Here is an 11,929-nt window from a genome sequence, read left to right as displayed (position 1 = left end):
CAGTCCTACAATCCTGACATTACTATCCACCAATCCTTCAAACCTGACATTGCTATCCACCAGTCCTTCAAACCTGACATTGCTATCCAACAATCCTTCAAACCTGACAATATTGTCCACCAGTCCTACAAACCTGACATTGCTATCCACCAGTCCTACAAACCTGACATTGTTGTCCACCAGTTCTACAACCGTGTCAATGTTATCCACCAGTCCTTCAAACCTGACATTGTTGTCCACCAGTCCTACAAACCTGACATTGCTATCCACCAATCCTACAAACCTGACATTGCTATCCACCAGTCCTACAACCCTGCCATTGTTATCCACCAGTCCTACAAACCTGACATTGTTGTCCACCAGTCCTACAACCGTGTCAATGTTATCCACCAGTCCTTCAAACCTGACATTGTTGTCCACCAGTCCTACAAACCTGACATTGTTGTCCACCAGTCCTACAAACCTGACATTGTTGTCCACCAGTCCTACAAACCTGACATTGCTATCCACCAATCCTACAAACCTGACATTGCTATCCACCAGTCCTACAAACCTCACATTGTTGTCCACCAGTCCTACAACCGTGTCAATGTTATCCACCAGTCCTACAACCGTGTCAATGTTATCCACCAGTCCTACAAACCTGACATTGCTATCCACCAATTCTGCAAACCTGACATTTCTATCCATCAGTCCTACAGTCCTGAAATTGCTATTCACCAGTCTTACAAACGCTGTTATTGATATCTACCGGTTCTGTTATTGCTGACATTTTAATAAAGTTCATCTTGTTGACACACATACTTTACTCTGGGGGATACTTCATTCAGTATTGCTGAAAATGAATATCGCTTGTCTATTGCACCTTCTTATATCAGCATTATGGTAGATTCAATTGATTGTTTTATATATAAATTGTGTATAGAACAGAATTTAGTAGTATATACTGTATTTCTATGTTGTGAGTCAATTTATTCTGTACAAACAGTTGGACACATCTAATTCCATTTTTGTGATATTACATGCGAATCAAGTTTTTAGAATTTGTGCCCAATCCCATGGGATACATTAATTGCAATAAAATATGTTCAAACCAGTGCTTCGTATAACCAAGAATACTGATGCACATTATTATATATCAGACCGGGAGATTTTAATGTCTCAAGTTTATCTCTATATGATATAATATGTGCAGTGTTTGAACAAGTCAATTTTTCATTCTTTGTACAAGGCCTTTTATTGTACACTATATAGTCTACTATACAGTATGAAATTACTGTTCCACATATAGATAGAAGTCATAAGCTATATAAATGTGTGTAAAATGCCGTATCCTGCATCAATAGGCCAAGGTATGAGCAATCGGATAGTACTAACCAAGTGTGTTTAATGGTTAAAGTGTTAAAGCTGGTTCACAGGATAATATCAAATTGTTGCAGTCGAAAAAATAATCGGCAGTAACATGTTGAATTTTTTGTCAATAGTCTCTCCCGTTATACCTTTGTCAGCTTCCGCATCAAACAAATGGCGATCAAAAGCGCTTATTTACAATGGCGGACAGGATAGCATTACAATGTAAACACACGTTCAAAGTAGGTTCACAAAAGCAATCATAAGAAATCAGACAGTGTTACATCGAGTAATTAAATGTAAATACCCCAGTAATTGACAAAGACACTATGCTATAATCAAATTCCCCCTTCACGAATCGATGATTTTGCATCCTTTTCCAGTGAACAGACAATATCCAGAAATCATTCCAATTTAAAAAAGCTGTAATAATTTCATCAATTAATTATTGTTCAAGACTCCCTAGGAAGGTTTATATAAAGTAATATTAAAAACAATCTAGAAGTAGTAACCACAAGCTACCCTTCAGTGTATTTAGCCGAATTAACCTAGTAAAACTTGTTCAAACAATGTCGTATTTCCTTCAACTTGAACAAATTTATACATCTAAATGACAAAAACAAATCAATGAATATAGCAAGTCATGTATATGTGTGAATGAGGTTATTGCTCGTTCTACTACATATTGGATCCAGGCGCACTACTCCAAGGTGTCATCAAAATTATAATTACTTTGCGACGCCGCGAGGTATGGTAATGAAAAGAAGCAATTAAAAATCCTCGTCTTGGTTTGTGTTCTCTACATGGTTCTCGTTTAGGACTCCAAAATGTCTGCTGCAAATTCTCAATGAATTTTGCCTTAAAGGCATATAATACTCAAAAATTATCAAATAAAATTTTGTAAAACAGATTTTGAAGGCTTTACTTTTGAAAAAAAAAAAATGTATTTACCATGAAGCTTTCCAAAAACCCATCCATTTCCTTGCATTCTCACAATTTATACTTTATATCTATATTGAAATTCAATGCTATACAGATTTCTATACGGTTTTATATGAAAACTTCCTTAATCAATAATTAAGCATATATATATATATATATATATATATATATATATATATATATATATATATATATATATATATATATATATATATATAACTTTTCTTTTTTATCCTATGATCCTAAAAAATAAAACAATTCACCTGTCTTCAGCAACAGAGGGTGTTTCTTTCAGAAACAGCACGAAGGACCATTTCACATTTTTGGTAAGTAATCAAGAGTCAAATCATCTTATATTTGTACTTCATTAAGATAGGAAATCCAATATTAGTGTTTCATATTGCTATTTTATTAACCTTAATGATGCGATTTAAGCGACAGACAGAAACAATAAAAGATATCCGTGATTGTTCATTAGCAAGGGATGAAGAAGACGATTGGTATCCGCGGTCCCTGTGAACACCGATTTTTCACCTAGCGTGACATCCTGACACGATCGTGCTTCTTTGAGTCCTCCTTCGTGTTTAATATCTCTAAGTTCCCGCCTGAAAATGAAAAACAAAAATATCAAAGTAAATTAAAAGCCTCTTTCCACTGGTTGCCTACAAAGCAGAATTGAAATAAGGGAACATTTCGCAGGCTTCCATACCGAAAAAGTTTGTGTATGTAAACCTAGCAATCTGTGTACATGACGGTCTACAAGGATATAAATGGATTGGAATTTTTCTCTTTCAAACCTGAAATAGGCTCATTTAATAACAATGTACTATATTCAGAAATTAATTTTTGTGTACGGCGCATATCACTTGTCACGACGTTGTCAGACGCAGATACGGGGCTGTTCTTAATAGTTCGGAAGATGAATTTCAGGACATTTAAGTTGAAGGCAATTAAAAAAATGATGAAAACGATGAACACAACACAATGAGAACAAGAAAACGGACAAAGTCAAGTAGGACCTCCTACATTAATCGCCTTGAACTTCCGATGTTGACCTTTGGCTCAAAATCTAAGAATGTCTTGAAAATGTGGAGTGAATATTTGCATACAAGAACTTTTCTAACTATGGCGATACGGTACTTTGCTAACTGTAACATCTAAATACCCGGTAGTTTTGACTCTTTGACCTTTGTTCAAGACATAGACAGTTTTAATCCGGATAATTCGTTCTCCAAGGAGGAATGTTCGAACTCGAGGAAATTACAACTACTAAAATAAACAACATGGACGTAGTATTTATTTCAGTCACAATTCTAGTCTATACTCACTGAACACCAAGTACCCCCACTGGCTTGTAAGTTTATTTAGAAGAGACACTAACTCTAAATACGATCCCTTACACTGTGTTGTTGTCATTCACGCACTTTATCACAAATAGACACTAAATTCAAAAAATGTCCTCTGAACATTTTTCTTGAACTATGTAGTATACATGCAGGTTATATGTTTAAAAGTAGTCAAGTTCCTACATCATGTGTTAAATTACTTCGAAAGCTGACCTTGACTTTTGAGAAAGTAACCATCTAAAAAGTTCCAAATTATTTTTCACCTTTGTAGTGATTATAAAATCGTCTAAAAAAGGACAAAAAATGTACTAGTAGGTAACAAAATATATTGTATCACAATGGTCATACAGGTTAACAGTAATTTAGCCTTTGACCTAGCTTTGAAAGTATGACCTAAAAAGTAACTGAATGTCTTCTAATTATCCTTCATTTATGCTGTATGCATTTTTTTAAATCTCGATGTTCGATCCAGAAATGTACTTTGTTCCTATATAAAGTCTGCTGTTAAATGGCATGTAAGTCATAGCCCTATGACAGACGGAAAGGCGCGTACGGTGATGTGGAAACGTATTCCACTTTCAAGTAATATATATTTTGCTTCCAGTTCTACAAACACAGAGCCTATACAGAATTTCTTTATTATCCAGTTCTCTTTTCTTATCCAAAAAGTACAATTGTTGCTTAAATTAACATGTACAGAAAGACTGTACTGATTTTTTTTTTTTTAAAGCCGTTTGTACACTTTCTCCAAATAAAATATGCATTCATGTAACAGCTTCGATGGATGTTTTTGAAGTAACTCTTCAATGTTACTTCTAAACAGTAAGAGCATCAAAGACAAGTTTCTTAGGAAATTATTTCTATCAAGTGCAAACATTTGTGTGCAGTTGTTACTGCATAGAAGAAACTCAAAGAACGTCACGTGATCGCTGATGCTAAGATGAAATCTTAGATAACTATACGATAAGAAATCATAGCGATATTCAAACGCTTTAGAAGTATTTTAATTAGCTTCCGTATTACATCCGTTATCGTTGAACATTTTCAATTTTCTTTTGAGGGGTGTTTGCTGATGTAAATTAATGGCACGGTAAAGAAGTGCATTACTCGCATACATTTTATTGCCATTAAATACGTATATTATAAGAAGGAAGGTTCTTACTGAGGCGCACACAAGGAGAAAAGTTAAGTGTACACACCGATTTATTGCGTCTAGAGAGACTTATTGTCCTATCTAAAAATTCATGAAACAATGCTTACATTTTTATTCAACCATTATTAAATTTCATGCTAAGTAATTATTATTGAATTGATAACTGCCTCATTGATATTTGGTACTACACATCTGTGACGCCTTATACCTGATTCCGACATTACAAAGTAACAATGAAGTACGCAATGGAAACGTTTCTGGGGCAATTAAGCAATATTTCTCACCAATAAGAGTAATGCATCTGTATTAAACAGAAATAACAAATAATCTTTCTAAGCTTCTAACCAAGAGAAATCTGGAAAACTTACACAGAAATCTTGGTCTTAATTCTTGGTTTTGCTTTTTTAAAATCCATAATAATTCACACTACAGGAACTTGAATTGTTGAGGAAACATATCTGACTTGAACAGTATATCTTATGAATAAAACATGGTCCCATATGTGGAAATTGATGTTGTGGTTACTGCTGTACAAATGACAGCACAATTTTTTTTTATTTCCAAATTAATCGTGCAAAAAACAGTTGCATTAAGTCTACTGTTCTAAGGCGACAGGTGCGCTTTACATGAATTGGAGTTTGCTGGCGACATTAAGTTATTTGCAAGCTTTCTTCATAAAGCAATACGTCTTAATAAAGCAGTGTAACACTGCACAAACTATTAAGTGTGTTTCTTTCATCAATGAAGAGGAAATTTGCTGTGTCTGTGAAAAGCCTCATCTAAGCAGTTGTAAAAGTGATTCTACAAGCCACCGCTGTAGCTTCAGTTCCGACTGACTGCCTTGTACCTCTAGAACTCCCCATGCCTCCCATCCCCCACGTCTAATTGAAGTCTTATAAGCTCCGACGATTTTAATATCACCTGCTTTTTCATGTTTCCCACAGCAAATTCTCATTAAAAACAGCATTGTTTCTACAGAAAATCTGTTTATAATGCAATAATTATTTTGCATAAATTATTCTAGCACACAGCAGATCGCAGACCCTCTTCAATATACAGATTTTACCCTAACTTTGGTACAGTGAATGATATGATCACATAAAAGACAATCTCAAAGCAGATATCAGAAATATTTTCACCATGTAATATTTTTGTTAACTGCCATGTATTACAGCGTTTTACGGTTTTAACCTTTCGATACACCTGGTAACTTATTTGCCAAAGGTCATCTTCTGTTTCGGTCAAAACACGAGGTCTCTAATTTAGTGGAAAAACGGCAGTGGAAAATATTTTTGAAACATTATAAAACTATCTTCAGATCCATGTATCTGCCAAAGTGAATCATGTCATTCCCGAATGACAAATAAAAAAAATCTTGCTTTTTAATTCACATATTTTGGCCCCATCTATCCTTTCTTAAACACAAAGAGAAGGATTTCCTATTAACTCGACCTTCTTTATACATTGATTGCATAAAACGTACATGATGTACTAGCGGTATAACAATATTTCGATGCAGTAAATAAATAAATAAATAAATAAATAAATAAATAAATAAATAAAAAGAACAAAAACGACAGAAAACAAAATTCCTAGGGAACTTAAAGGAATACAATCCTTTTTTTAATTAAAAAGGTCGTATGTATGGTAATCATGGCTATAACTTTATGATAAAAAGGAATAACACTTAATCTTAAAAGGAATAACACTTAATCTTAAAAGGTATATGAGGGGATACATAATTAAATTCATTTTGTCATGTGTGGTTTTTGACATATTCACACATGAGAAATAAATAAAGTTTATTTCACCAATATTTCAATGTTTTTAATGAAATATGAAATTCAAAGAGGTCCAATCGCTTAATTTTGTGTTTGATTTATGTACAAGACAAATATCTAATAATTAAAAATGCAAATGTAAGAAATAACAATAAATATTCCATACTAAAGAAGGTAATAAAATCTAAATCATTTATGTTTCAATTTCTAGGTTTTGCAAACAAAACATCTCTAAAGGTGCTCTTTAACTCATCATAAGGACTGGGATTTTCATATCCATGTAAGTTTAAACACAGTAACCAGACATGCTATAAAATTAACCCATGTTTCATTACTGCAAATAAAAGATGTACAGGGAAATATCACAGAGTTAAACAATTGAAACCGAGGGAACATTTTGAAGGGCTATGTCACAATTAACATCCAAACATGGTTCCACATATTTTAACATACAATTTTTCACTATGTAAATAACTAACTTAAATGTTATAACTGTGTTCCATAACATTTTATTTGCTCAGTATAATTTACTTGGCGGGTTTAAATCCGTGCCGTTTTATAGTCAGTTTGGTTGTAGCAACTGAGTAGAGCAGACGGACTTGCTCGAGTATTTACAGTAGTATTCTTCATAAAGAAGTAGTGACCAGACTTTCACATCTCTTCTGAGGTAAGTTTGTTTTATAATTTAAAGGTTTTTATCTTATACAGTTTCCTGAAATGACCAAGGACCTTAGTTCTTAATTTTGATGTAAATTATGATTGAGTAATTTGTGCATTGCTATCATTTCATGTATTATTCTAATAGTATACAAGTATATTAAAGTATGTAGTAGCTACAAGGTATGGTGTAAAATATGTGTGTATAGTACGCAAATATTTCGTATATTTTGTGGATTATGCAGTAAAATGCTTGAGTAGTTGCAGTAAAATGCAGTATCAGTAAAATGCTTGAGTAGTTGCAGTAAAATGCAGTATGCAGTAAAATGCTAGAGTATTTGCAGTAAAATGCAGTATGCAGTAAAATGCTAGAGTATCTGCAGTAAATTCAGCATGTAGTAAAATGTAAATTATACAGTAAAGGTTATGATACGCACGACCACGAATCAAGTTAATATATTTTAGATACAAATGTTATAATGTATGTAATTTACAATAATTTTGTAGATCCCATTTGGTCCAGGAAGGCATTCAACCCAAACAACGTTCCATTTTGAAATTTCAAATTTGTACAAAGCCAATAAAATGTGATTCATTCAAAGAACTTAGTCCTTGTTTTCCTATTGTGTGGTGACCACTCGGCCTACCTACTGCGACAGACTACATAGTCCAAAACGATTCACACAAAAGATTTTGCTAAAAATATTTCGTTGAAAAAAAAACATTCAACCTTCCACTGGAAACTGTGGGCATGAAATGAATTTTACTGATAAAACAAATAGAAAGGTAAAATAAATTCAAAGCTCTAGGTAAATCAGTAATCCTTGAGTTCTTGGAAGAAAGATACAGGTCACCATACAAAAAATAGAAGACAATTAAATTTTTTTCTTCAATTTTTAAACATTGGTGTACAACTTTTCAAAATTCATTCATAAGTAATGAAAATTTTCAATTGTTCAAATAAAACTGATGCCTATAGTTTACCAATACATTTCTTCATATTTACCAATTCACTACTAAAAAAATTCAGAGAAATGTGAATAAACCAGTAATCACCAGGGATCAGAATTGCTTTATTTTTTTTACCAAACTATAAATTAGTTACTTCACTATAAATATCATTTAAGGAATGAATGTCTAGCTTTTGGTTTATGATGTGATCAATCAGTATGCTCACATGATAATTTGCATTAACGCTAAAGGTGTTTATGCATAAAATTATCATGCAACCTTGACCTTGTCTAAATGACTTGCTAAGGTCGTGACAATGATATCCTTTGATCACTTCCACTCTAAGGGTAAAATCTTCTGGAGTTATTTTATTATAAATTAAATAATGCTTATATGGAGAATTTTATATTTCACAATCAATCAATGATCTTGACCTTTTCTAAATAACAATGATGCAAGGATCTTACATATCCTCTGGTTACAAGCAACCTATGTATGGGTTCATTCGCCGTAGACCAGATAGCTCAGTTGGTGGAGCACCTGACTGGTGATTCAGGGGGCCGGGGTTCGAATCCCAGTCTGGTCTGTCCTTTTTCTCCTGTTATATTTGGTGCCATGCCATGCCCTGGAAGTAACAGGTGAAGAGCCTGGGTTGGTGTCTTTGGGGGCCAAAGACTTTTAAAGAGGAATGAATGTGGGGATCAGATGGGTTCAATTGCCTGTGGCCAAATAGGTCAGTTGGAAGAGGACCTGACTGGAGATTCAGGGGGCAGGGTTAGAATACCGGTCTGGTCCGCTGCTCCTCTCCCATTACAATAGTATAATCTATTGCCCTGTTGACACAAATGCGCATTAAATTTTACTTCATAGAAAATTAATTCGAAGCAAAATAATGTGATTTAAATCAATGCAAATTTAATAGCATCCACACATAAATGAAAGTAAACCAAAGTGCATTAAAATTTGATAGTATGACGTTATTTGAAAATAACATCATCTTATGCACAGCAGATATATTATAAAGTCTGTATGTGTTTTTTGTAATTAACATTTACATGTAGGTACCTATATATATCTGACCACCATCATGTTGACATTATTTTGATATTATGCATCAAAATTTAATTCGAGTTACCTCTGTTTATTGTTCACATAGCGATAATGCGAAGTTAATTAATTTGAATTCAACTAATTCACATTTAATTTTATGTGTGAATGCGTTCAAATTAAATTCACAGTAACTTATCTTTAATTCAAATTAAACTCTCCATGTGAAGAGGGCATAATATTTTTCTCCACTAAAGTCCTAGCTAGCCAAAGTAAGATTGTTTTACTTCTAGAACCTTTGACCTTGACCTTGTCAAAATTACTTTGGATTAGGGTCAAGATATACTCTTGAAATGCAAACAACCTTTGTCTCCTGTAAATGCTTGTTTAGTTTCTCCATTAGGATTAGAGTCAGGTCAATAACTCTGCAATACAGAAACACTGGATGCAGAAATTTTTTTGGGGAAAAAAGCTGCTGGAGGGTCTCATTTTGTGAGCTTGCTCATACATGTAGTTCCTCTAGTTTTCATTTGCTGGTATTCTTTGTTGAAAATTTTATTTGACATTATGTAGGATCTCTGTAGTCCAATGTTGATGATGGTTTTGTCCCCATCCCTCAGGGGTCAGGGACCATGAAATTTACAAGTACTGTTCCCCTTCATCCAAACATTCTAAAACTGGTTGGAAGTAGTACAGCCATTACTGAGAATTTTTCCGTGAAATGTCTTTTCAAAATACTTTAAAAATAAAATATTTAAAGATTGAAACAAGTTTTTTCTCAAATGACAAAACTTACTACTTTCTTATTTTATAAGCAGTTTTCAGGAATAACTCATCGTTTTCTTTGTATACTTCCAGTTGATTGCTAATATTCAAAACAAGTGTGTTTGAAAAAAGAAAGCCTATTGTAGATGTTTATTATCAAAGAATTGCAAAACTAGCTATACTTTTGAAACACTGAGTATTCCACTGTCTACTATTGATTCCAAGGGACAAAATATTGAAAAATGGAAAAGAATTTTGCAGAGGGAAAGAGCTGGTAGGACCAGGACTGAAACTCCATTTTTGAACTACATGTAATATCCAAGTCCTCTTTGATCCATGAATGTTAGTTTATTAGGCCTACAAACTCTTTTCCTTAACTGAATTTCTCTTCTTTTTTAATATTTTGTACCACACAATACAAAGCAGATGTACTGACACAATACAAAGTAGATGGTGAAATAATCGGTGTTTCAGAAATATCACTAGATTTAACAATGCCTTACTTATACATTACTTAAATAGGCTTTCTGTTTTCAATGGCAGTAATTCTGAGCATCAGCAGACAAGAGGAATTATATTAAATAAATGGGAGTCTATCCATGAAAACTTCATATATCATTGGAAAGCACTATTATACATTTATTGACTGGGTTCAAAGGCAACGTGTTTTGTTGGAACGGCCTCAGGCAAACAGTTTGGTTCGAGGGGTCAACAAAACACAGTCAGTAAATGTTTTGTTATACCTTTTTATTTTCTTGATATATACATGTACATGTATCTTGTGCTGGCTTCCCTTCACCTGCACTTAAACTCGTTCAATTCTGTCATTGTCGAACATCAATGAATGCATATAAGATTTAGCTGATCCCACCCACAGTGTGACGTAAGCAGTACATCCTATATCTCATCGACAGGTCCAATATCTCACTCTGCGGTCAAACATTTTTTTTTTATGACCGCTCAGTAAAACATTGGAAATGTTAGACTTTTTTAAGTATATTATATTTATATATTATATAAGAACCAACTTTTAAAGGTAAAACAATAAATTATTTTGGTTATGAATCCAGTTATTTTATCAAATGTCCTTGAGGTTTTTATCAAGGTTATCCCACTTCCAATTTTTACTTCTCTCAAACACTAAATTTAATAAATCCTTCAATGCTGGGAGTAAAATTTTAACCAATATTAGAAATGCATTCAGCATAGTAATGTTTTTTATCTAATTTTTCACAAAAAAAAAAAGTCAAACATTCCATAGGAGTGAAAACCAAAACTGGTACCGATTTTCTTTCAATATGTAGATATAAGACTTTAAATTAACTTTCAGTCATGAGTTCGTACCTTTTTCAACACTGGACAAGGAATTTTCATTAAGTCGCACAGGTTATTTCTGACTGGTCTTATTTTAACCACGTCTACTTCATCATCCCTAAAATATAAGTATCCTTTTTACAGGAAATCAAAAATTACATTATCAATAACATTCTTATGAGAATAGCAATTAGTGAAAGCCATTATTATAAGATCTGAAAGCACAGAAAGGAAGTTTAACATTTACACCAAATTAGAGGTGAGATTTCACCATCAAATATAGATATGCTAATAATAAAATTCATCTGCAGCTGCTCTGCTTTCAGTAAATCTCTTTAAAGTTAGTATTAAGTATAACCTGCAATATTGCCCAAAAGCATTAAATAATTCAGGTAGATTACCAGCTGACATTATTTAAGGAGACACCTTTCTACTAGTTTATAGGTCACTCCTGTAATATTTCTGGGGATGGTCACGACCCCCCTTTTTACCACCTGAGCTACTCACCAGGTGAACTCACTGAGGATGGTAGTGATCTCTTCTAGACTGTCCTCTGGCACGATGTCGTCGTACGTCACTAGGGCCTCGTATAACTTATTAGCTGTTGCCTTTCTAACCTACAG

The 11,929-nt window shown here is 33.5% G+C and overlaps 1 protein-coding gene across 1 annotated transcript in view; it reads right to left on the bottom strand.

Moving 5' to 3' along the window:
- Positions 1 to 2,679: 2,679 nt before the first annotated feature.
- The window catches only part of LOC133199542 (tubulin-specific chaperone D-like), a 55,833-nt gene continuing 46,583 nt past the window's right edge, over positions 2,680 to 11,929 (bottom strand). Inside the window, exons 34-36 of the mRNA XM_061335357.1 lie at positions 11,814 to 11,923; positions 11,337 to 11,424; positions 2,680 to 2,897 (exon numbers count right to left, since the gene is read on the bottom strand). Coding sequence (XP_061191341.1) covers positions 2,886 to 2,897; positions 11,337 to 11,424; positions 11,814 to 11,923 — 210 coding nt within the window. The 3' untranslated portion in view covers positions 2,680 to 2,885. The remainder of the gene's footprint in view (positions 2,898 to 11,336; positions 11,425 to 11,813; positions 11,924 to 11,929) is intronic.

This window comes from Saccostrea echinata, unplaced genomic scaffold (assembly GCF_033153115.1).
Source record: "Saccostrea echinata isolate AGI-Se365-2 ecotype Australia unplaced genomic scaffold, CSIRO_AGI_Sech_v1 ptg000034l, whole genome shotgun sequence".
Lineage (NCBI taxonomy): Eukaryota > Metazoa > Mollusca > Bivalvia > Ostreida > Ostreidae > Saccostrea > Saccostrea echinata.
The sequence above is the reverse complement of the archived record's forward strand: the minus strand, read 5'-3'. Positions and strand labels throughout refer to the sequence as shown.